General features: G+C 41.6%; 1 protein-coding gene across 1 annotated transcript in view; it reads right to left on the minus strand.

Annotated features, from left to right (window-relative positions):
• The window catches only part of LOC114559596 (protein NLRC3-like), a 36,138-nt gene that overhangs the window by 2,480 nt on the left and 6,283 nt on the right, over nt 1-27,375 (minus strand). The window contains exons 5-13 of the mRNA XM_028584339.1: nt 25,743-25,891; nt 12,526-12,575; nt 8,679-8,831; nt 8,495-8,577; nt 8,229-8,373; nt 3,186-4,986; nt 2,913-3,086; nt 1,667-1,840; nt 420-593 (exon numbers count right to left, since the gene is read on the minus strand). Of these exons, the coding sequence (XP_028440140.1) occupies nt 420-593; nt 1,667-1,840; nt 2,913-3,086; nt 3,186-4,986; nt 8,229-8,373; nt 8,495-8,577; nt 8,679-8,831; nt 12,526-12,575; nt 25,743-25,891 (2,903 nt within the window). The remainder of the gene's footprint in view (nt 1-419; nt 594-1,666; nt 1,841-2,912; nt 3,087-3,185; nt 4,987-8,228; nt 8,374-8,494; nt 8,578-8,678; nt 8,832-12,525; nt 12,576-25,742; nt 25,892-27,375) is intronic.

The raw sequence follows: 27,375 nt of genomic DNA on the forward strand, positions 1-27,375 counted from the left end.
GTCGTGAAGACAGTTTTTAAAAGTCTAATAGATTTTTAATTTCCCATTTCATAAAACAACATATACAAAACCACTGTGACACTTTAAATCAGCTTAAAGCCGCCTGCACATGATAAGAGGTAAACCGCGAGGTATGGGCGCAGAGCATATTGCAGGCACAGAGGCAAAGCGTAGCACAGGTATACGTCATCATTGCTTCTAGTTTTGGTTGGTTCCTTGAAAGGTCAGTGGGAAACGAGGTCAAAGTTGAAATAATTAGAACTTTGAGTGCAGTGTTCAGTGGCAATTTTGAGCGGTGCACCACGCCAAGAGTAACACTTCTCCAAGTTGTCTTCACGGCTCTCCCCATAGAAAAACAATGGCACAGCCACCGCAAAGCAGTTTTACTATAGATCATGTGTAATTGGTTTAATACTGACCTGAGATTTTCCAATGTACAGTATGGACTCTGAAGTCCAGAAGACAGTAGCTTCACTCCTGAATCGTGCAGGTCGTTGTTACTCAGGTCTAACGCTCTCAGACTAGAGGACTGGGTGCTGAGAACTGAGGACAGAGCTGCACAGCTGCACTCTGAGAGGTTACAGCCAGTTAACCTGAAAAGAAAGAAATGTACACATTTGACAACATGTTACAGTTTTTCCAATTGCTAAAACACAATTTTGCAAACTAGGCTGGTTTTATCAAAATACTTAACACAATTCACAAAACCACACACCCAAACTGCAAAATACCTCATATATCCTGCAAAATGAACCACTACAACCAAAACTACATATATTATTATCAAAATCAAACGTTTGCACCAAATGGCACACACTTCATTCATATTACCAGATTTTTGTCTAACCTACTACACACTGTTGGGCATAATGAAAAGCACTCTCATCTTTAGTATGCTTTGCCATAATACTAAAATAGTTCAAATTGTAGAACATTCTTCAGATTGTTCACATGCACAGAAATATTTGCAGATAACCACACATGCTGTTGAAACATTTATTTTTTTCTTTTTCACCAAACAAGTCAGTGCAACATATGCACAGCAGATATATTTACATTGGACTGAACAAAAATATGCTCCCTATAAACAGTAAACGGAAAAAGAAAATTGCAGAAAAAATGTGCAGAAAGAATATATAGAAAAGGAAAGGTGCTCACCTGTGGTATTTTCATAGTGCTTACTTCCTGATTGAAGGGGTAACAATTAACCATTGAGGTGTTTGGCCAGGTGGCACATATATTGGCCAGTTAGCTCATGTAGTGTCATTTTGAATGGCAGTGTTTTGAAATGGCAAACATGTGACTTTATGTCAGATTGTTGTGTCTTATGCAGAGAACTGTGTTCAGTGCATTTAAAAAGGGCCATTTTGAATTGCAAAATGTGTGTAAAGCAGAATTGTGCTATGCATGTCATTGTAGTGTGTTAGTAATTGAAAAAAACTGTAATGTGATTGAGAGCCATGTTTTCAATTATACAATCTTTTAATTTTCTTTGCATAATGATTAGCGTTTTTGTGTTTATCTGTGCATGTTTGTATTGGTCAGTCATCCTTAACAGATATCTAAGTAATAGAAACTACTGGTCATAAAAGTTAATCTGATTTTACCTGTGTTTTGTTGCACCCTATTTTTAAGATAGATCATGTATAATTGGCTTAATACTGACCTGAGATTTTCCAATGTACAGTATGGACTATGAAGTCCAGCAGACAGTAGCTTCACTCCTGAATCGTGCAGGTCGTTGTTACTCAGGTCTAACGCTCTCAGACTAGAGGACTGGGTGCTGAGAACTGAGGACAGAGCTGCACAGCTGCACTCTGAGAGGTTACAGCCAGTTAACCTGAAAAGAAAGAAATGTACACATTTGACAACATGTTACAGTTTTTCCAATTGCTAAAACACAATTTTGCAAACTAGGCTGGTTTTATCAAAATACTTAACACAATTCACAAAACCACACACCCAAACTGCAAAATACCTCATATATCCTGCAAAATGAACCACTACAACCAAAACTACATATATCATTATCAAAATCAAACGTTTGCACCAAATGGCACACACTTCATTCATATTACCAGATTTTTGTCTAACCTATTACACACTGTTGGGCATAATGAAAAGCACTCTCATCTTTAGTATGCTTTGCCATAATACTAAAATAGTTCAAATTGTAGAACATTCTTCAGATTGTTCACATGCACAGAAATATTTGCAGATACCCACACATGCTGTTGAAACATTTATTTTTTTCTTTTTCACCAAACAACTCAGTGCAACATATGCACAGCAGATATATTTACATTGGACTGAACAAAAATATGCTCCCAAAAACAGTAAACTGAAAAAGAAAATTGCAGAAAAAATGTGCAGAAAGAATATATAGAAAAGAAAAGGTGCTCACCTGTGGTCTTTTCATAGTGCTTACTTCCTGATTGAAGTGGTAACAATTAACCATTGAGGTGTTTGGCCAGGTGGCACATATATTGGCCAGTTAGCTCATGTAGTGTCATTTTGAATGGCAGTGTTTTGAAATGGCAAACAAGTGACTTTATGTCAGATTGTTGTGTCTTATGCAGAGAACTGTGTTCAGTGCATTTAAAAAGAGCCATTTTGAATTGCAAAATGTGTGTAAAGCAGAATTGTGCTATGCATGTCATTGTAGTGTGTTAGCAATTGAAAAAAACTGTAATGTGATTGAGAGCCATGTTTTCAATTATACAATCTTTTAATTTTCTCTGCATAATGATTAGCGTTTTTGTGTTTATCTGTGCATGTTTGTATTGGTCAGTCATCCTTAACAGATATCTAAGTAATAGAAACTACTGGTCATAAAAGTTAATCTGATTTTACCTGTTTTTTGTTGCACCCTGTTTTTAAGATAGATCATGTGTAATTGGCTTAATACTGACCTGAGATTTTCAAGTGTACAGAGTTGATTCTCCAGTCCAGTAGACAGCAGCTTCACTCCCGAATCCTGCAGGTCGTTGTTACTAAGGTCTAGCTCTCTCAGACTAGGGGACTGGGAGCTGAGAACTGAGGACAGAGCTTCACAGCTTCTCTCTGAGATGTTACAGCTAGTTAACCTGGGGAAGGATTAGCAACAAACACAAACAAATATATTTAATATGTTATGTATAAAATTAGGAGTATTTTAAATTGTTCAGATACTTATATCCACCTACAGAGCTTTGTTGGAGGCTTTGACCACGGGTAGCAGCCTCAGAAGAGCCTCCTCTGAAGCAGAGTATTGATTCAGGTCAAACACGTCCAAATCTTTTTCTGATGACAGTAAGATGAAGACCAGAGCTGACCACTGAGCAGAAGAAAGTTTATCTGTGGAGAGACTTCCTAAACTGAGGTACTGTTGGATCTCCTCCACCAGAGAATGATCATTCAGTTCATTTAGACAGTGAAACAGATTGATGCTTCTCTCTGGAGATAGTTTCTCATTGATCTTCTTCTTGATGTATTGGACTGTTTCCTGATTTGTCTGTGAAGTACTTCCTCTCTGTGTCATCAGACCTCGTAGGAGAGTCTGATTGGTCTCCAGTGAAAGACCCAGGAGGAAGCGGAGGAACAAGTCCAGGTGTCCATTTGGACTCTGTAAGGCCATGTCCACGGCACTCTGGTAGAGATGTGTCGGTTTAGATCTGTCTTTAAATGGATTAGACCACCATTTTGCTTTTAGCAGCAGATTGACACCAGAGTTCGTGAATGTCAGATGGACATGAAGAGCTGCCAGAAACTCCTGAACACTCAGATGGATGAAGGTGAACACCTTGTCCTGGTACAGTCCTCTCTCCTCTTTAAAAATCTGTGTGAACACTCCTGAGTACACTGAGGCTGCTCTGATATCGATGCTACACTCTGTCAGGTCTGATTCATAGAATATCAGGTTGCCTTTCTGCAGCTGCTCAAAAGCCAGTTTTCCCAGAGACTCAATCATCTTCCTGCTCTCTGGACTCCAGTGTGGATCTGTCTCAGCTCCTCCATCATACTTGACCTTCTTCCGTTTGGACTGAACCACCAGGAAGTGGATATACATCTCAGTCAGGGTCTTGGGCAGCTCTCCTTCCTCTCTGGTCTTCAACTCATCCTCCAGAACTGTAGCAGTGATCCAGCAGAAGACTGGGATGTGGCACATGATGTGGAGGCTTCGTGATGTCTTGATGTGGGAGACAATTCTGCTGGCCTGCTCCTCATCTCTGAATCTCTTCCTGAAGTACTCCTCCTTCTGTTGGTCAGCGAACCCTCTGACCTCGGTCACTATGTCAACACACTCAGGAGGGATCTGATTGGCTGCGGCAGGTCGTGTGGTTATCCAGAGGCGAGCAGATGGAAGCAGCTTCCCTCTGATGAGGTTTGTCAGCAGCACACCCACTGAGGTGGACTCTGTAACATCAGTCAGGATCTCGGTGTTGAGGAAGTCCAGAGGAAATCTACACTCATCCAGACCGTCAAAGATGAACAAAACCTGGAACTCTTCAAAGCTGCAGATTCCTGCTTCTTTTGTCATACTGAAGAAGTGATGAACAAGTTCCACCAAGCTGTACTTTTTCTCTTTCAGCACATTCAGCTCTTTGAAAGTGAATGGAAATGTGAACTGGATGTCCTGATTGGCTTTGTCTTCAGCCCAGTCCAGAGTGAACTTCTGTGTTAAGACTGTTTTCCCGATGCCCGCCACTCCTGTTGTCATTACTGTCCTGATCGGTTCATCGCTTCCAGTTGAGGCTTTAAAGATGTCTTCTTGTCTGATTGTTGTTTCTGTTCTGTCTGGTTTCCAAGATGCTGTTTCAATTTGTCTGGCCTCATGTTCATCATTGACCTCTGTAGTCCCTCCCTTTCTGATGTAGAGCCGTGTGTACATCTGATTCAGAACTGTTGAGTTTCCTGCTTTAGCAATCCCCTCAAACACGCAGTAGAACCTTTTTTGTAGGTTGGATTTGAGTTTTCGCTGGCACTTTGAAGAAGAGTCAAGAGTCTCTGAATGAATAAAACAATAAAATCAATGAGGGGTTTTTACAGTGAATGTGAGTCATTAAATCTATTGAACTCATTTTAGAACTAGGTCCTGAATAGTGTAAATATTGGAAAGTTACTTAGTATCCCTCAGCTGCAACACCTGATAAATTGTTGAATGGGGAATTGAATCGGACAGCTCTTCTAGGCTTTCCAAATGTTATCTGACCTAATTATTAACATTCTGATAGTGAAACAAGTCATTTCACTCAAAACTATTTATATATAATTTTACAGTCACAACCATGGTTTACGTTAGCCGTCATGTACCAGGTTTTTGCCGGTAGCATGTGTAGTTGTCTGGCAGATGAAATTATCAAAGGTTAAAATGTCTGTTGGAAATATGCCAAATAAATGAATGAATGAATTAATAGTATTTTAAATCAGTAATGTGTAAACCAAATATTTTCCGTCATTGACAGAGACACTGTATCATCTGTAGCTCATCGTCTTAGGTCATGTTTTTGTTTCTCGTCTTTTTCAGTTATATTTTGGCACTTTCTGTTTTTTTTTGTTACTTACTGTCTTGTCTCGTTCCAGATCCCTTTACTTACAGTATTTGTTTGCTTTCCCACCATGTGTGATTACACCTGTTCCCGCCCTAATGTGTTTCACTTATATCTAATTGTCTACCTGGCCCCAGTGTATAAATACTCACCCTTTTTCTAGTCAGTCGCCAGAACGTCTTGTCCTTTGTGCCAGCATTCCAGCCTTATTTCTAGTGTGTGTTTGCTAGTGTTAGTTTAGACCATTATAAAAACATAAAACATATGTCTGGTCATTGTTCAATACGGCTGGAATTCTGTAATATTAATGCTCATATTGACACAGTGGCCGAGACGGTTCAACAGAAATGCAAGCGCTACAACACAAGTACAAAAGCCACAACACAAATGCAAAAGACACAATACAAACACAAAAGCATGAAAACAAAACATGATGAACATCTGCGCAGCGGTGTCAGCTCAGAAAATAAAGAGCATTTCCAAATCTCTGCTCAAAGTTTATTAACTGTGCTTTGTAAACTGTGCCCACAAAATTGTAAACTGTGCACATGGATTTACAATAGGATTTCATTTTGTGCATTTTGTTTTTTCTATACAACAGCGAATGGAGTTTACCATTCTGCTAACCTAGCTAGGGATTTAAGCTTTTATTTTTCTAATTTTGACAATATAACTCATGACACCACAATGGTTAAGGTTCTAAGGAGTATGACCGTTGGTAGTTGTAATTGGTTTTGTTCCAAAATGTCTACTGGCCCTTGTTGCCATAGCTTACTGGAATTTCGCTCATTTTAAACTTGACTTCTCTTAAAAATGGACACCCACTTTATGTTCAAGTCCAAAAAATGAGACTGTCTACTTTCTCAGAAGAAGAGTGACACCGCTACAAAGCAGAAGTAAGTTACTATAAATGTAAAGATACACTGTTCATATTCATGTTACATTGTATTACATTGTACTGTATAATATGGTGTTTCTGTGAGCTGCTTCAAACTGCTGCACAGAAAATGATGCTGAGGCAGTTTCTGCTCATGGAGCAGCAGGATCAACTTCCTGATTATTTATCTGTCAGTGACATAAAGATCTGGCTGCTGACAGGAAGAAGCTTCCTGAAAGAGTGAGTCAAACTGATGATTGATGTGACTCATATGAAAAATTACATTAGAGCTATTTTCTGAATGTGTTCAATCTTTCTATGTTTACAGGTTTCGGGAAATAATGGAGAGGACCGGGATTGATCATCTGTTCATGGCTGAACTGGTGAGTAAAATTTACTGGATCTTCAGACTTTAAAGCGATATTCAAATGTTAAATAGTTTAAAATGAGTCAGCTACAATCCTTGTGAGACTAACCAAAGAGTGGTGTTGACAGGCCTGGACCACAGCAAGACACTTCTGTCCCAGTCAGATGGAACAAGAGCTCCTGGAAGAGCTGGACAAAGAAAAGCATCTTTCCCAGATGTTCAGCAGGAAGGTCCCACTGGAGGGCCTTCAGATGTTTGTTTTAGTCATCCACCCAGAAGCAGAGAGGGATGTACAAACCTTCCTTCCAGGCGTCCAGGATATGGACCATGAAGTGGAGATTGGTGTATCCAGCCAGGCTGACATTCAGCTGGAAGAAGGACTTCTGGAGAAGAGGGAGTCTTTTCCACAAGTCTCTCAGATTGAAGAGGTGGACAATATGCCGAATAATGCGACAGAGGACACATACAGGGAAGAGAAAACCCTGGATCAGGACTCTGTTGTCCAGAATTTAGACCATGAAGAGCAGACTGGTGCATCCAGCCAGGCTCACCTTCAGGTCAAAGAGGGACTTCTGGAGAAGAAGGAGGCTTCTCTTGAGGTCACTTCCTCAGAGGAGCTAGAAAAGGGGCTCATGGAGAAGAGTCTTGAGTCTCTTGCTCTCTTGTTGAGATGGCCACCATGGTAAGCCTAGCTGATATAGACACATCTTCGGTCAAACTGGAGATCAATGTTGCTGTCCACTTGGATGATGAGCTGAAAGTACAGTAGCAAGAGGAAGTGGAACAGGACTCCCTGGTTCACTTTTGTAATGATAAAAAGAAGGGAGTGCATGCCTTTTTCTGTGGTTTCTGGAAAATGATATGTGGCTTTTGTGTTTCCACTGAGCAATAAATCCAATCCCTCTGCAATATTATTTAATACTTTCAATAAATACTATTCATTTTAAGTCATTAACTATTTTCAGTATTATTGTTTTTATAGGTGTCAATGTCAGTAATATTCAAGAAATCTATTCAACATGCCTCATGAATGCACATGAAAACATGTGAAATGTTACATAAGTGCAAAGAAGCCCCATAATTTTCAAAACAAATTCCAAAAACTGAGCTGACACTGCTGCGTAGACGGTCACTTCCGTTCAAGCTAATTCCGTTGTAGCTTTTGCATTTGTATTGTGGCTTTTGCATTCATGTTGTAGAAAAAAAAGCACTCAAGCATAAACCCTGGCTTCAACAGGAGCGATGCAGTGGGCTCAGCAGAGCCTATGACACAAAACACAAGTTTAACTAACTTAGTTGTGATTGGCCAGAGAGCCCAGTCCCGGAACACATACGCAAAACGTAAAAATATTTTCTGATGGTCCACCGGATCAATATTGCAAAGGCTAACAGTATGCTAGGTGGCCAGTACACCACTGGAGCGAAGTAAAAACAAAGTAGGATGTTAGCGACATACCACCTATGTAAACAAATGTTGGACAACATCTTGACATCTGTGTTAGTCCCGCCAATGACGCTGATTGGCAAATCGTTAGTCCCCTGGCGGCGCTCAATGGTTCGATTGTTTTATACTCTGTCATTTCTGCTTCTTCCTTTTGGTCCTGCAAAGGAGAGAAAAAGCCAGTTACACAAAATGACAAAAATAGTGATTTGTTGCATTGTGTCAAAATGTTACAGTCTTTCAGCATGACTTGAGCGCTTATGAAGAGATTTGTTCCTCACCAGTTTCTTCAGCACTTCATGGACAGCGTCATTAATTGCATGTTTGTGCATCTTATACAGTTCTTCTGTCTCAGTTGTACACTCTGTTGTACACAATATAGAGTAAAGGTGTGACATTAGAGGCATCTCAAGCAATTATAATTCTGTGTCAATGCAGTTTTAGAAAGTGAAGAAGTTTCCACACCAAGGGCAGGGGGCCTTTCTTTGGGTTTATTGTCCCAGCATCTCTTCATCAGTCCTATCAACTCTGCCAACCCCGCAGCCTGGCCCCTGATATCGTCCAGCAGTGGACGCTGTCCCTCCGGGATGAGAAGTTGCACTCTGGTAGGCTTCGCATCTACATTGGTGGAATGATTAAAAATGCTGTCAGAGTGGCATTGAGGTTAGTGAGACCTCGGAAATACCTGAAGAGACGGTCTGGAATGATGCTTATGTTAAGGTTCAGGTAAAATCCTGCTAAATGGGACAACTATGCTAACTACTGATGTAAATGTGTACTTGCATTGTAGCATTAAAAATCAATCTTTGTGTGAGTTATCTGATATTGATTAATAATATCCGAAAATCAATCTTTCAATACATGTCTTTTCACCATGGATGTATAAGTAAAAAATATTTGAGGGTTGCTTCTTACAATTTACATCATTTACACACATTTCCTGGGAATATCTTTTATATCCAAGCAAAATTGCCATTGTAACTGAAATTTCCATAACCTTATTGATATCAAATCCATGATATCAAATATTTGTGAATCACAATCATAATAATAATACATTTAATTTATAATGCGCTTTTCATCAGAGATCTCAAAGTGCTACATATCCATTTAGGAAGTCATTGGTGATACCTGGCTAATCATTAATGGGTAATCCTCAAAGCAACAGAGGATTCACCACAAAGTCTGACACTGGACTAAACAATGTGAACTTGAAAAGCACATAAAAGTTTGAGATGGCACTCTATAGTAATATTTTAAACATGCAGAGGAGGTATTTTTGATGGTTTCCATACCGTGTTCTTTTGTTCCGTGTCCTCTATTTTCTTTTCCTAGATCCATTCCTTCTGTATGTTCACATGCTTTACTTCCTGTATTACTTTGTAGTGTTTTATTTTTCTTTCTCTAGCTTTGTTTCCTGTTGAGTCACTAATGTATTTCACTTGTTCCTCTTCAGCCAAATGAATCATGTTAGTATTCTCTTGTTCAGTGTCAGATTGTCTGTAGTTTCCTCCACTTAGTTGTGTTTCTAGTATTTCTGGATTTTCCCTTTTGCCTGTCTGTTTTTGGTTCCAGCTTAAACCAAGTTTAACTAGCTGAGCACTGCCAAAACCTTTCTTGGTGAAGCTCGCTCTTCAGAATTTCTGTTCTGTGTGTGCGAGTAGTCAACATAAATATACTTTTTTCAACATACATAATTTTTCTTATTTTCTTTCCCCCCACCCATCCCCACAATGCTGCCGGTGCAAAAAGAAAATAAAAAATAATTAAAAAAAATTCAATAGTGGGAATAAACTCGAAAAGCACACCTCCAATATTACACTGAAAATTTTACATGCATAAAAATATAAAAGATTGAAATAATAACAAAAATAATAAAATAAAAACAAATATATATCCATATATACATGTACATACATACATACATATACACACAACAAAATAATAAATAAGAGAAAAAGTGGATATTCATGACAGTACAAGTAGGCTATACGCCTTCTGTGATTATCACTACACGTTTTCTGATGTCCTTGAGTCTCCAAGGGGCACAAGCACAAACACAACAGGATTTTTTCCTGCTTAATTTTCAGTTTTGTGGGAGGACTTCAAGTTTCTCAAAATAAAATAGTAGAGGGACCCATGTATCATGGAATTTTTTGGTCGACCCTCTAATGCAATATTTTATCTTTTCTAGCTTAATGAATAGGATCAGATCTTTCATCCAGTAGGAGGCTTTGGGTGGATGTGCTGATTTCCACTCCAACAGGATTCTTCTCCGGGCCAGGAGAGTTGAAAAAGCAAGTACATTTTTTATTTTATTTGTCATTGATATACCCCCCCTGGAACTCCAAAAATAGCAGCATATTTCAGCAGTGGGTTGAATATCTCTGCTAAAAGCTTCAGATAAAGTTTGAAATATTGTAGTCCAAAAATAATATAGTTTATTACAGGACCAGAACATATGGGCCAGGTCGGCCTTAGCGACCTGACAACGTTCACATGTTTCACTTACATTAGAATATATCTTAGAAAGTCTGACTCTACTATAATGGATTTGATGGAGAACCTTGAACTGAATCAAGCCAAGGCAGGCACATGAGGTGGACCCATTTACTCTATATAATACACCATCCCAGGTTGCATCAGGTTGAGATATTTATTCCAAGTTGTTCCACCCAATCTGCTCTAATCTTATCGAGCAATACTTTATTGAGTGGTGTGATACTATTATAGATTTTTGAGATGAGACCTCTATGGCGCATGGGAGTTTGCAGAATGATATCTATTCCTTTTTTTGGAGGTAAATTAGGAAAGCATGGGCTATTGGTACAAACAAACTGGCGAATCTGAAGATAGCGGAACAGGTTAGAGCGCTGTACGTTAAATTTGGAGGAAAGAGCATCAAATGTAACGAAAATTCCATCTATGTATAGATCACTGAATTTACTTAATCCTGCCCTCTGCCACTGGACAAAGACAGGATCTAATTTGGCTGGGAGAAAGACATGATTATTGCAGATGGGACTATAAAGAGAGAAGTCTGTCAGATTGAAATTTTGTCTAAATTGTGACCAAATTTTTAAGGTGGAGATTACAATAGGACATGAGGAGTATTGTATAGGAGAGAGGGCAAGCTTTGAGGTAACTAATGTAGAGAGTGATGATGATATACACGCATCAATTTCTGGTTGGCACCAATCAGCCTCCGGTCTTTGAATCCAATAAACTATTTTTTGTAGGTTTGCTGCTCAATAATAATACATCAGATTGGGCAGGGCCATACCTCCCTCTGTTTTATGCCTCTGAAGGAATATCTTACAAATTCTAGGATGTTTGTTACCCCACAAGAATGAAGACAGCAGTTTATCAACAAGTCTGAAGAATGACTTTGGGAGGAAGACTGGAATACTCTGAAAGAGATATAAAAACCTTGGCAATATGTTCATTTTAAAACATGCTATTTTGCCTGCTAGGGATAGGTTCAGAACACTCCACTTCTGAAGGTCATATTTAAGATTATTTATCAGGGGAGTTAGTTGTTGATTGGAAAACATTCACTCTTTAAAATTTTTTATTTATATCCTGAAAACCTGCCAAATCTGTGTAGCATATTCACGATGTCAGAGGCAGATAACACTGGGTCTGAGATGTAAAGCAATAAGTTGTCCGCATATAAGGACACTATGTTCTAACTGTTTTCTGTAGATTCCCTTAAAGCGATGTAAGGTTTTCAGCATAATGGAGAGAGGTTCAATAGCTAAAGCAAAGAGAAGTGGACTAAGGGGACAACCTTGCCGGGTACCCCTAGACAGTGAGAAGGACTTAGAACACAATTTGTTAGTAATTACGCCTGCTTTAGGTGATGCATATAATGGCTGTATCCAAGATATAAGTTTGGGCCCAAATCCAAATCTTCCCAATACCGCAAATAAATAGGGCCACGCAACCTGATCAAATGCTTTTTCAGCATCCAGGGAGACCACCACCTTGGGAATCTCCCAGGATGCGGGAGAGTGAACGACACTGAGGAGCTTGCGTATATTAGAAAAAGAATGGCGCCCCCTAATAAAGCCCATCTGATCTGACGATATTATGTCCATCATAACAGTATCCAGCCTAATAGCAAGAAGCTTAGCTAGTATCTTAACATCTCCATTCAGAAGTGATATCATAAATATACTTTTATGACATGTTTGGGTCATAGGGCACACCAAACCAATGTCACATACCAATCCGAACATCCTGTACCAAAATGGTTCGGAACGAATACACGTACCAATACAGCCCTACTAAAGACACGGCAGACACTTACTTCCATATGGTTGTTTCCCTGTGACAATGGACCATAGGAGTATACCATAACTGAAAGACAGACAGAGAGAGTTACAGTACATTACTATTCATATTATTACAATCACAACCTGGTTGATTGATGGCTTGAGTTTGTTTTCATTTGTAAGTTGATGCTCGTATGAGCATTAGAACATTCAATGACAACAATAAAATTTGTCCCAGAATGTTAGTCCTGTTCAGAGGGGAGTCAGAGTACCTCAGTACACTCTTCCCTGGAAACAATTCCCCCACCTGTTAACTACATTTATTGAGAAAGTAGTCCAATATATTTTCCACCTGACACAATGATCTACATTTTTAGAGGAAGTAGGCCATTCTGATAGATAGTTCCTATATGTCATGATGAACTACCCCTACTTTAACTACATTTATAGATGAAGTAGTCCATTCTGATAAATATTCCCTACCTCTCATAATGAATTACCCTACTTTCACTACATCTATAGAGGAATAGTTCATTCTGATAGATATTTCCTACCTGACAGAATGAGCTACATTACTTTTAACTACATTTATAGATGAAGTAGTCCATTTTGATAGATATTTCCTACTTGACAGAATGAGCTTCCTTACTTTTAACTACATTTATAGAGGAAGTACTCCGTTCTGATAGATATGTTCCACATGACAGAATGAGCTACCTTACTTTTAACTACATTTATAGAGGAAGTATTCCATTCTGATAGATATTTCATGCCTGTAATAATGAACTACCCTACTTGAACTACATTCATAGAGGGAGTAGTCCATTGTTATATGTCCTACCCATCATAACCAACCACCCTACTTTAAAGGACTATGCCACTGATATTTTATATAAACTTTATTGCAGACACAGGTCCATATAACACATAATACAATATACATAGTATAAAAAAGAGATATAAAAATACATAATTGCATATTAGCCTACAGGATATAAAATAATACATAAAAATTGCATATTAACCTATAGAATATACAGGCTATTGCACCAATGCTGTCTTAAAGGAACACGCCAACTTATTGGGAATTTAGCTTATTCACCGTAACCCCCAGAGTAAGACAAGTCGATACATACCCTTCTCATCTCCGTGCGTGCTGTAACGCTGCCTGACGGTTCCAGCATTAGCTTAGCCTAGCATAGATCCTGCAGGTAACTGGTTCCAACTAGCCTACTGCTCCGAATTGTGACAAAAGTAACAAAATAACGCCAACATGTTCCTATTTACATGTTGTGATTTGTAGAGTCACAGCGTGTACAAAAAACAAGGTAACATGAGACACAGCCATCTTCTAACAGTAAACAAACCGGGAACTATATTCTCAGACAGGCTTGCTGCGAGCATATCACTCCGCCCAAGTACTATATTCTTCCACCTAAGAATATAGTTCCTGGTTTGTTTACGGTTAGAAGACGGCTGTGTCTCATGTTACGTTGTTTTTTGTACATGCTGTCACTCTATAAATCACAACATGTAAATAGGAACATGTTGCCGTTATTTTGTCACTTATTTGGAGCAGTAGGATTACTGGAACCATTCACCTGCATGTTCTGTGATGGGCTGATGAGCCGTCAGACAGCATTATAGCATGCACGGAGATGAGAAGGATATGTATCTACTTGTCTAACTCTGGGGGTTACGGTGAATAAGCTAAATTCACAATAACTAGATTAACCTAGAAGTGTATCTATAACAGCTTTTCACAGGGCTGACTAGAGCTTCAATTATGTGGTTGTCTGACTTGTCCAGGTGACACATGAAACTAAACATCAGTTGTCTTAAGAGTGCCTCACAGGTTGGCACTCTAGTGGACACAAACAAATGGCTGGCACTATGCCACCTTGGGACACGGAGCAGCAGCCTCATTGCATCATTGTATGCTTCCTTGAGCCTCTGCATACTCTTTTTCTTATAGTTAGACCACAATTGAGCTGTATATAGCGGTGTGATGTAGGTTCTAAACAGAGAGCACTTCACAGAGTCAGAGCACATAGAGAACCTCCTTATAAGCATGTTAGCTTGAGAGTAAATTTTACAACGCTGTCAGTAGAGGTCTTTGTCATCCGTCCAGTCATCAGATATGACATGTCCTAAATATTTAATTTCCTCGCAAGAGGACTATCAGCCAGATAAAAGGTCGGAAAAATTGATTTCCTGTCTAACTATCATTATGTGACTTTTCTTAGCATTATACTTTATGTCATAATCAAGGCCGTACTGAGAGCACACCGTCAGCATCTGCTGCAGCCCAGCACTATATGGACAGAGCAGGACCAGATCGTCCGCATACATAAGATGATTAACAATAGTGTTGTGCACAAGACAGCCGGTTTTTAACCTATTTAGCTGATTTGATAATTCATCCATATAAATATTAAATAAAATAGGAGACAGAATTCCTCCTTGCCACACTCTGTTACTAACACAGAACGGAGCAGATACAACATTATCCCATTTAACCTGAAACGCTTGGTGGGCATACCAAAATGCTAAAATTCTCACTAAAAATGTAGGGGCACCTCTATCTAGCAATTTTACAAACAATCGTTCATGATTAATTCTATCAAATGCCTTTGACGCATCAATAAAGCATAGGAATACAGATGAATTTAGGCCTGTGTACCTGGACACAATCTCTTTAAGATACACAGGTCAGTTCCATGTTTTCTTTTGAACCCAAACTGTATGTCAGGAGTAAGGACATACATTTCTAGCTTTGTTAACAGTATTCTCTCCAGTACTTTTGACAAGATACTGGCTAATGCAATTGGTCGATAATTGTCAATACTATTGAGCTTACCAGCCTTGTCTTTAAGCACAGGTACTAACATTACAGACATAATCACATTTGGCAGGACACCATAAACCAGACAACCATTAAAGCATATGGAGAGCAGAGGGCAGAGCTTATGGCTGGCATATTTTAGATGTTCTGCAGTAATGCAGCCCATACTGCATGCTTTGTTATTATCCAACATATGAATGGCATCATAAATATCTGCTGCCCTAATTATCATATCTGCTGAGAAATCAATATGTTCATGATTGATTCCAACTGATTTACTTTTAAGACAATTAAAAAGGTCACTGTAGTGCTTACACCAAAGCTCAACTATATTTTCTCGGGGATACCAACCCCTTCAATATCTGCCGGTAAGGTTGTTTTATTATTATTCATTACTTTGACCTCTTGCCATAAGTCAGTAAGGTTGTTATTCTGTTATTCTGCTATTCCGTAGCTAAGGTTGTTCTGTAGCGAGTCTGCTCTCATCGTGTTAATAATAATAGACAGTAATAATAAATAATAATAAAACGGAGTGCATACTTTAGCATTTGTCAATTTTTTCCTATCCAGCAATACCCCATGTCTAGGCCTACCTGCCTCTGACCAGAGTCTATAAAGGCCTCTCTTGCCTCAGCATACTGCTCAGCCACAAACTCATTCCACCCAGGTCTGATGTTAAGTACCTTATATTTACTTTTACAAAAGGGTTCACTGGAATCATTAAGACATTTCACAATAACATCATACATGGCACAGAGATGTTGCACATCCTTACAATTCATATCTGAACACATTAGGGCCTCATGAGGCAGGGCAATATTATTTAAAAGACTTTCCGTTCGCAGTGAGTATCCAGCCACCACCTCTTTGCTCAGTTTTGACCAGTCCAGTTTACTTGAAGAAGCAGTATCATTGTTTCTGGACAGCAGGGGAACATTCTCAACATTTATCAGTGCAGCAATCGGTATGTGATCAGAGGTGGCAAGTTCATAACAAATCTCCACATTTCTCAGTGAGGCATGAGCATCAGCTGTGGTCACAATATGGTCCAGCCAAGATGTTGTGTGCCACGCTTCACTAACGTAGGTAAAACTTGTGTCAGGCAACAGAGCTTTACTCGATAAAATTAATTTAGAGTCATTACAGAACTGCTGCAGGTGTACTGCAAATAAGTATTTGCTATCAGACATGTCAGCATTAAAATCACCCATGACACAGGATGAGCTGTTATCCTCTATGAATAAATGAATAAAAGCTACCCTGTTCAGAAATTCATCCTCATGTTCATATGATTCATATGGTGTATACACATTTAAAATAGTAAATTTCTTTTCATTACAGTTACACTCTAGTCCAATGGCCCAGTCAACATTTAGACGCACCACCTTCACCATTGAGTCATATTTGATGTTCCACAATATAGCTACACCACCAGCTATCCTACCTCGAACCAGCCTCATACTGAGGTCGGTAGTGGACTCTCCAGCCCCATGGATGTTCATATGTATAGTGTTCAACTTATCTAGATCTTGTTTCGCCAGCCAGGTTTCTTACAGGCACAGAATATCACATTCGTCCAGCATTGTGTCAACCAGACGTCTTGATCTATCAGTAGCAGTGTGTCCTACTTGCAACCTGCGCGTGTTGTATGAAACAACACGCATTCAATGTGTTTAGCTGCTCCCAACAGAGCAGCTGGCCTTCATCCCGTCCTCGCCCACACATGCAATAGGTACCCCAGCATCGTTACCGTGCAGCAGCCCCTCATCTCGAGAGCGAGGGGCGTCCTCTGGATCAGACGGACCTCCGTCTGCTCCTCTAGGGCGACGAAGCTCATAGTAGCGTCGGACAAAAGACCCAGCGGGCCAAAGCTGTGGGTACAACCCGCTGAAGTTTTTACAGTACGAGGTGTAGGGATTCGATGGGCAGGGTTCTCAGATACCTGCTTCAGTCGTACCTGCTTCAGTCGGCACCCGTCCTTTACCACTCTGCTCCATGGGGGGGTCTGCATTCGTCCCAGGGCTGGATCTACAAACTGGGCTGGTTGACTGCCGTCGGTCCCGCCAGGCGATACAGTCAACCATCCATTAACCCCAGAGGGAATGCAGGAGGCAGGATCAGGACCCAGCGGCTTCTCCAATCACAGTCGGGGGAAGACCTGTCGCACTAGGCCTGGTTGTATCTCCACAGCAGAGAGGCAGGCTGTCGAGTTTAACAGAAACCTCCCACAATGTTTCACAAGCAGCTACCTGAGTTCCCATAGTTCTTTTTAAGTAGTCAATGTCAACATTGATTTGCTGCATATTCCCGAGGAGCACAGACACATCGATGTGTTTAAATGAGACGGGGGTTGAAACTGCTCGTTACTATCGACACAATATCATCGTGACTTAGTGTTCGCATTTTGATCATAATAAAGTTCAGCAACTCATCCTCGACTATGACTCTACCATCTTCATTATGGTAAATCTCCGGTTTAATTCGAGTAAACTCTCGTGTAAACTCTCCCACAGCACGCCGTGCTGCTGCACAGGCCGCCATGATATGTGATTATTATTATTATCAATAACTTCCTGTTGAGACTGAACCTGTGTTAAACAAGTGTGCATAAGTATATAAAGTGTATGCCTTACCCCTATATTCCAAACGATTTGGGGTAAAGTTGCAACACAGAAGTCACAGTTTTTATATGGTTCAGTTAGTCAAGTCAAGTCATTTAATTTGTATAGCACATTTAAACGAACAACACTTGACCCAAAGTGCTTTACAGGTAGAGCAGGGAAGGCAAAAACAGTATGCCTTAAAGATACATAATCAAGTGTGCAAGATTCCATGAATATAGTTAGGCAAAGGTAATTAATATTCTAACATAGAATAAAACAACAATGGAACAAAATTTGCAAATACAAAAAGAAGAAGAAGAAAAAGTTGAGTTTAGTTCATTGCTCTGAATCTTTAAAAAAAAAAGGAATTAAAGGGAGTTAAAAGCAAGAGAGTAAAAGCATCTTCAGGTTTGATTTAAAAACTGGGCTACTACAGTTTGGGGGCTACTACAGAAAAGGCTGGATCAAGTTTTTAGGCGTGTCTGGGGATGACAAGGAGTTGTTGGGTTGTGGACCTGAGTGCTCTGGCAGCAAAGTAAGTGGACAGGATGTCATGGTTTTGTCCTTGTGTCAAGTTTCTGTTTTTGTTGGTTTCATGTTTTCTTTTTTCATGGACTTTTGTAATCCACTGTTTGTCTTCATTCACTTCACTTGTCTTCCTGCCTTTGTTTGTTTCCCACCGTTTTTGATTACCTGTCTTCGCCCTAATGTTATTCACCTGTGTCTAGTTGTCTTCCCATCCCCTGTATATATACTCACCTGTGTTCACTTGTTCCCTGCCAGATTGTTGTTACTCCTTGTGTGTCTCACTCTCCAGCGTTTCCTAGTGTTTGTTTTCCAGTGTTTCCAAACTTACCTTCTACTCCGAGTTGAGTCGAGCATTTGAGTTCGACATTGTACCCGTAAGAGTACAATCTGGCCAAGATGGACTCAGCCGACTCCAGTATGGATCCAGCGGAGATTATTTCGGATGAACTCTGTGTCTCTTTGTGACTTGGTGGAGCTAAAGGCCATGTGGAAGGCTACCAGTGAGTACCAAACGGAGAGATTTTTGTTGGAAGCTCGTGAGAAGGTGTCGGAGAATCCTTGGTTAAAGGACTCTATTCCTCATTGGTCAATACGCTTCATTTCCACTCCTACTCCTCCAACTGCTAATAGGTTTGATTCATGTAAGCATATTTCTCGGCCTGCTAGCATTATGGCTACAGGTTCTTTTTTCGTCACCCAGCCTGCCCATTTGACTATATTTCCTAGTCGTGTCATTTCTCAACCTGGAGGAGAGCCACACTCTTTTGTGACTTTATTCCAATATGCTGCTATGTGTGCTAGACGGACTGAGGAGGCCAAAGCAGCCAGCTTTCTAGCTGGAGGAGAAAGGTCCCGCACAGCTGCTAACATCTCCCCTGAACTCCTGTCTGTCGGCTCTACTGCTACCTGTTCTGCGGACAACCCCTACAATAAGCAGTCTTTTGTAGGGACCCGCCTAGCTATATTCCCTGGAACTCGTGGAGGCCATAGACTGAGTAAGGGTCAACATGGCTCCTGATGCCAGCGTCAACCTCTCTCCAGTCCTGAGTCCTCGCTTTCCAGCGATCCCAAGCCCATGGTGTACAGCAGCCCCGAGTCCGCAACGTGCAGGCTTCCAGAACCTCAGCGGACCCGTCTGGCTATATTTCCTGGGAACCGTGGAGGCCACAAGAGAGGACGTGGTCGAGATGGGTCCCGATGCAGTGCAGTGGACCAGAGCTCATGCTGTGCAGCGGACCAGAGCCCGCGCTGTTCAGCGGACCTAAGCCCGTACTGGCCAGTGGTTCCAAGCCCATATTGTCCAGCGGGCCCGAGCCCGTGTTGTCCAGCGGCCTAGAGCCCATGCTGTCCAGCTTCCCAGAGTCCAAGCTGATGTGCAGCTTTTCAGGACCTCCGCTGACGTGCAGCTTTCCAGAACCTCCGCTGACGTGCAGCCTTCCAGGATCTCCACTGACGTGCAGCCTTCCAGGATCTCCGCTGACGTGCAGCCTTCCAGAACCTCCGCTGACGTGCAGCCTTCCAGGATCTCCGCTGACGTGCAGCCTTCCAGGATCTCCACTGACGTGCAGCCTTCCAGGATCTCCGCTGACGTGCAGCCTTCCAGAACCTCCGCTGACGTGCAGCCTTCCAGGATCTCCACTGACGTGCAGCCTTCCAGGATCTCCGCTGACGTGCAGCCTTCCAGAACCTCCGCTGACGTGCAGCCTTCCAGAACCTCCGCTGACGTGCAGTCTTCCAAAATCTCCGCTGACGTGCAGCCTTCCAGAACCTCCGCTGACGTGCAGTCTTCCAAAATCTCCGCTGACGTCCAGCCGTCCAGGGTCTACGTCGACTGACCTCCCAGGGTCTACGTCGAGTGTTCTCCAGGGGCTGCGTCGCTGACTTTTCTCCCACAGTCTGAGCTGACCAGTCTTCTAGAGCCTCAGCTGACCGGTCTCCCAGTGCCTTCGTTGACCATGGTCCCAGAGACTGTGCCGGTTCTTGACACCTCAGAGACGGTGCCGTTGCCCTACACCTCAGAGACGGTGCCGTTGCCGGCACTTCAGAGACTTTGCCGGTCCCCAGCGCCCAAGAAACTGTGCCGTCCCCAGCACCCAAGAGACTGTGCCGTTCCTCGGCACCCAAGAGACTTTGCCGGTACCCAGCTTCCCAGAGACTCCTGTCCCCAGTGTTTTGTCGGTGGTCCGGCCGACTTCTGCTCCAGTTACCCTGTTGGCAGATTTGCCAACTCCTGACCCTGTTGCCTTGTTGCCTGTTAGTGATCCTGTTGCCTTGCTGGCGGACCCCGGCCTAGCTGGCTCCAGCCCAGCTGGCTCCAGCCCAGCTGACCTGTCGCCTGTCTCCAGCCCAGCTGACTCGTCGCCTGGCTCCAGCCCAGCTGCCCCTTCTCCTGCTCGACCTGCCTGGCCTCCAGAGGGAGTCAGCCTTCGCCGGTCTGCCTCCAGAATTCGCCTTTCCACATTCGCTGTGGTTCACAGTTCTGGACCCCGGGCTTAGCTGACCACAGCCTTTCTGTCCCCAAGCTCCGGTGTCCCCAGTTCCCTGCTGCCCACCTTCTTTAGTTCCCTAGCCCCATTGTCCTTTTGTCCTTCCTGCATCCTTCTTGGGTTGTTTTGTGGGTCGTGACCTGTTTTGGACGTTTTTGGTTTTGTTTTGAGGGCCGTCTGGTAGTCGTCCCTTGTGGGAGGGGTACTGTTATGGTTTTGTCCTTGTGTCAAGTTTCTGTTTTAGTTGGTTTCATGTTTTCATGGACTTCCTGTTTTATTTTGTAATCCACTGTTTGTCTTCATTCACTTCACTTGTCTTCCTGCCTTTGTTTGTTTCCCACCGTTTTTGATTACCTGTCTCCGCCCTAATGTTATTCACCTGTGTCTAGTTGTCTTCCCCTCCCCCTGTATATATACTCACCTGTGTTCACTTGTTCCCTGCCAGATTGTTGTTACTCCTCGTGTGTATCACTCTCCAGCGTTTCCTAGTGTTTGTTTTCCAGTGTTTGTTTTCCAGGGTTTCTGTTTTTATTTTATGTTCGACCACGTCTTCAGGATATTGGATTTGTACCGTTGCCTGGTTTGTTTATTTATTAATATTAGGGTTAGGGTTCGTCCCAGGGCTGGATCTACAGACTGGGCTGGTTGACTGCCGTCGGTCCCGCCAGGCGATACAGTCAACCATCCAGCAACTTATAAAAACTTCTATTCCGAGTTGAGTCGAGCATTTGAGTCCAACATTGTACCCGTGACACAGGAGATCAGAAATATACGGTGGGGCTCGACCATGGAGTGCTTTAAAAACAAAAAGTAAAACTTTAAAATCAATTCTGAATTTTCACTGGCAACCAATGAAGCTCAGCTAAAACAGGAGTTATATGGTCATACTTTTTGGTGGCCGTGAGGAGTCTTGCAGTAGCATTCTGGACTAATTGGAGTCTGTTTAAATTATATTGGGTTAGGCCTGTGTATAGTGAGTTGCAGTAGTCTAAACATGAGGTAATAAAAGCATGAATTATTGTTTCAAAATTGCTAGATAACATAGATTTCAGCTTAGCTACTGTTCTAAGCTGGTTAAAACTACCTTTAACAACAGAGCTGACTTGTTTATTAAAATTAAGAAAGCTGTCAAAGAGAACACCTAGGTTTCTGACCTTGCACTGAAAATTTGATGGCCAAGGGCATTGCTCAGGTTTTTTGTAGAGGTAGGGGATCCAAATAAAATCACCTCAATTTTCTTGTCATTCAACTGGAGGAAGTTTGCTGCCATCCAGGATTTATTGTCCTCCAAACAGCTAAAGATTGTATTAATAGATGAAGTGCAACCAGGGGAGATGGGTAAGTACAGTTGTGTATCATCAGCATAGCAGGTGATAATTTAAGTTGTGCTTTTCAAGGATAGAACCAAGGGGCAGCATGTATAGGGAGAATAACATGGGGCCAAGAACTGATCCTTGGGGGATGTCAAATTTAATACCCACTGGAGAGGAGGACTTAGTACCCAGTTTCTGTCAAGTAGGATTTAAACCATTGATTTAAGACCAACTCCATTTTCCAGGCGATCAATAAGAATGCCATGATCAATGGTGTTGAAAGCAGCGCTGAGGTCTTTTAGGAGGAGCAATGCTCAATGGTAAGTAAGATGTCATTATAAACTTTGAGTAGGGCAGATTCTGTGCTGTGGAGGACTCTGGAGCCATATTGGAATGTATCCAATGTATTAAAACTATTCAGGAAAGAAGAAATCTGCTGGAAAACAAAATCTTCCAGGATTTTAGAAAAAAAAGATAATTTAGAGATGGGTCTATAATTACTAGGGTCATTGGGGTAAAAATTTGTTTTCTTCAGCAGTGGTTGCACCACTGCATGCTTGAAACCAGAGGGGACAACACCAGTATACAAGGAGCAGTTCACTATAGCTAACACAATTGGACAAAGGACATCAAACACTTCTTTAAAGAGTCTAGAGAGGATGAAATCAGAGGGGCAGCGTTAAGGCTTTAGGTGAGAAACTATCTCAGACAGGTCAGTGGAAGACAGAGGAGTAACAGAAATTCAACCCTGGGAAGTGATATTGGATCTGATATGGTCAATTTTACATCAAATCATAATAATCAGCAAACTCCTCACAAGTTAAGGAGTTGGCCGGATTTAAAAAGGAATCAATAGTTTTAAAAAGAACTTTCGGTCTGTTAGCTCACTAAAATAATTAGATGTTGCCTTTTTGACAGCGGCTTGGTAGGCCTTCAGGTGTTGCGAAAACATATCATGAGACTTGAAGCTTATCTTTTTTCCACTTCCATTCTGCCTGTCTACAGGCTTGACGGAGAGCTTGTGTGGAGCTATTCAACCAGGGGGTTGAGGTGTTTGACTTGAGACATTTTAATTTTAAGGGGGCTATCTGATCTAATGTTGTAATGTGTCAGTACACGACGTTAAAAATAGAGACAAGCTTGTCAATATTAGTGTATGGTGACAAGTCGGCAGAGAAGCAAAGGGGGAGAGCAAGCCTAAAAGAGTCAGAAAAATGAGAGGCTGTAGCTGAGTTAATGGAATGGGTTAAAGTGTGAGAGAGGGGAGGGGCAGAGGGAGGGCAAGGCCTGGAAACTTCAAACTCAATCAGAAAGTGATCAGAGATGGCAGCATTAGTGATTTCAAATTTGTCAATTGATATCCCCGATGACAGGACGAGGTCCAGTGTGTGGCCCTTGACACGAGTGGGACCGCATGCTGATTGGGTCAGGTTACAAGAGTTGAGTAGTGCTAAAAAGACGTCAGACATGAATGTTGAAGTCACCAAGAATTAGCATCTTGTCAGATTGAAGACAGGAGGTCAGAGAAATCATGTATGAAGCTTTGGGGGGTCTGTACACCAGTGCACATAACGGGGGGGTTGGAGACAGTTTACAAGTAAGAACAGTTGAACTTCAAAAGAAGTGAAGGTATTTACAGGAAGGATTTTGCAGTTAAATACATTCTTAAAGACTGTAGCTAGGCCACCACCACACCTGAGATCCTCAGGGAATTTAGGAAACCCCACTGTGGAGGACATAAATCAGTAAATTCACCAATACTAAGCCAGGTTTCAGTCACAAAGAGAAATTCCAGCTCATGAGATGTGATGACATCATTTAGGATAAATGTCTTGTTGGCTAAAGAACGGGCATTAATAAGGGCAAATGTAACAGGCGAAGTTCGAGTTGATCTAGTGGAGACATGTCCATCAAAACGAAGTGAACGGAGACACGCCAAATCCACTCCGCCACGGGGGAGAACAGTCTTGGCAGAGATGGAACGAGGAGCAAAGTGAACAGGAATCCGAGTCACTGGGAATTCGGGAGCAGGCGAGGAGAGCAGGAGAAAATTTCGGTAGTCAGCACTTCCATTTCTGTGATGCCTAGGTGAGAAGCCAGCTGGCCGCATAGAGACGACTGTGGGGATAGTGCCATCGGAATTACCGGAACGTGTAAGGAAATTGCGACGGCTTCCTCGATGCACATAACAAAGTCGCTGGCAAGAGATGCCAGGGGCGGTACATAGCTTGTACACCTTAGCGGGCAGCTGGAGGGATGGCGACATTAAATCGCGGAGTTCTTTGACAGAGTACGATAAGGTCATACTCTGGTGTGATGCAATAAAAACGTCACTGGTAGGAATAAAAATCCACACTATCCATAAAACGGCGAGAGTCGGAAAGGGACACATTTTAATTCACTATAAATCTCGGGCCGCTCCGAGAAAACCTCGGTAGCCAATTGCCCAAACAGATAAACTCAGCATACAACAGTGAGGAAGGGGAGATTTACACACCCTCACGCCAAGGGATAATCTGTTGATCAGGGATATTAGAGGGCCCGAGTTAGGCTGGAGGAGATGGTGCACCTGGGGCTGTCCAAGCTTGTAGGTGAGTAAGAAAAAGTCTCTTTGGGGAATTAATTATCCAGTCTGGAACAGCGTCCATGCACGTTAAAGTCCGATAGGATGAGCAGTGGAAAGCATAGACTAAAAATCCACAAACAGCGTCAGGCAGACAAACATACAGCAGGCCAGGTGAGCAGCGGCAGCCAAAACGCGCCAGCGTCCGCTCCCAGGAAAAGGAGAAGTTAGCGTTCACACTGCACTTTCTCAAGTGCACCAAACATTGTAAAGATATGTCACATGGTCGAAAATGTCGCTTGTCTATTGAACAGAGTATCCAAATTAGTTTTATAGTGAAGAAATTATTTTTTTTAATTAAAATGTTGACCATAATCTTACATATTGAGTAATCAATTATAAATAATGTGTTTTGGTTTACTTTCTATATTTGGATTGGATCGTGTTCTCCCCTAAAGTGAAACGAACTCTAGTACCCTTTCAAGCAAACTGAGACCCCTTTTCAAGCGGACCAGAGTTATAAGCTTTTACATCTCCCCAAATGAACCGGACTATCCAATGATACGCTCCGGGGTTCGGTTAAAACGGACCAAACTGTTCAGGTGGGAGAACACCCTTAGTGACACTTCAAAAGTGCTTGCTGCTAATAAATGACCCTTGCTATATGTTTAATCACACTAGCTTATGTTCAATTGTACTATTACTATTGTTACTACAAGCAATTTGTATTTCCCTGTAACAAAAGTCCAAACTAGATCTGTATGATCATGTAAAGTCTGTTAATCTAAAATTTGGTGCGACAGCATGTGTGAGTGAGTCGGTCGGTCCGTCTGTCTGTCTCTGTCTGTCTGTCTGTGTTATTATTTACTATATGATGAATAAAACAGTCTTAAGTGCTGGTTCGATGCTCTTACCTGTAGATATCAGAGGCTCGGTTGGGTTTGTACGATAATTCAAACGCCTCCGGTGGCATGTAGTTGACCGTCCCCCCTCCCTCTCCATCATCCTTCTTGGAAACCCGTGAGAAGCTGCAGGAAATCCGGGCAAGGCCAAAATCTGTAAGCTGCAGAGAGAATTAGCAAACAGAGCAAAGAGGCTAAGGGGGGTTTACCTTACTTGAGTATTTTCTTTTAATGCCACTTTCTTCTTCTACTACACTGCATTTATCTGACCACCTTAGTTACGTTTATCAAGATTTTTGCACACAAAACATACTAAGCGCTTATAAAATATGTTTTGCAGTTCATAGAAGTACCGCCAATCAATTGACCGGCGATTCATTGAGGACATAAAAGACGGAAACAGTGTTTTGTCCAAAAAATTACCCAGAACTTTTATTACACTTTTCAAGTTATTAGTAATGCTGCAAAACAAATTACATAAATGTTTCCATTTGATATGATAGTAAGATTTTTTACTTTGAGTGCAAAATTATACAAAAGTGTGAATATGCACAATGTGTACAAATGTGGGTTTAAAACCTCTTCCTTTGAATGCTCCGATATCGATTCATAAATTCGGAGATCAATCTTTTATTATTTGCCTTTTCCTGTATGCGTGAAGATTTAACCCCATCAGTCACCTAGCCAACCAGATCTGGCCACGTTTATTAAGAGTAAAACCCTTTCACCAAATGTCATTTCTGCCTATTGTCAAGTTGCAACATTTTTGGGAAAACAGCGTCTGTATGCTTTTTTGTCTCCATAAAGTGTCCAAACTATTATAACAATATAAAGTAGCATGAGTCCAAGTCTCCCCTAAAAGCCTGGGACCCACCATAGTCTATATTAACGACATTTCATTTCCAGGATTGCTCCAGTGCAGACTGAAATTCTGCCGGATGTCCCTCATTTCAGCCGGATGTCCCTCAACTTAAAGGAACACGCCGACTTATTGTGAATTTAGCTTATTCACCGTAACCCCCAGAGTTAGATAAGTCGATACATACCCTTCTCATCTCCGTGCATGCTGTAAGGCTGTCTGACGGCTCCAGCGGCATCAGGCCAGCACAGAACATGCAGGTGAATGGTTCCAGCAATACTACTGCTCCAAATAAGTGACAAAATAACACCAACATGTTCCTATTTACATGTTGTGATTTATTTATTTTTTTATTTATGAACATTTATTAGAGGATCAACCCCTGCATGAGATGCAGCATCTCGTTTTCATGGGGGTCCTCAGGATCATGTACAATTACAATTTATAGAGTCACAGCGTGTACAAAAAACAACGTAACATGAGACACAGCCGTCTTCTAACTGTAAACAAACCGGAACTATATTCTCAGGCGGAAGAATATAGTATTTGGGCGGAGTGATATGCTCGCAGCAAGCCTGTCTGAGAATATAGTTCCCGGTTTGTTTACTGTTAGAAAATGGCTGTGTCTCATGTTATGTTGTTTTTTGTACACGCTGTGACTCTACAAATCACAACATGGAAATAGGAACATGTTGGTGTTATTTTGTCACTTTTGTCACAATTCGGAGCAGTAGGCTAGTTGGAACCAGTTACCTGCAGGATCTGTGCTGGGCTAAGCTAATGCTG

Source organism: Perca flavescens, chromosome 8 (genome assembly GCF_004354835.1).
Source record: "Perca flavescens isolate YP-PL-M2 chromosome 8, PFLA_1.0, whole genome shotgun sequence".
Taxonomy (NCBI): Eukaryota; Metazoa; Chordata; class Actinopteri; order Perciformes; family Percidae; genus Perca; species Perca flavescens.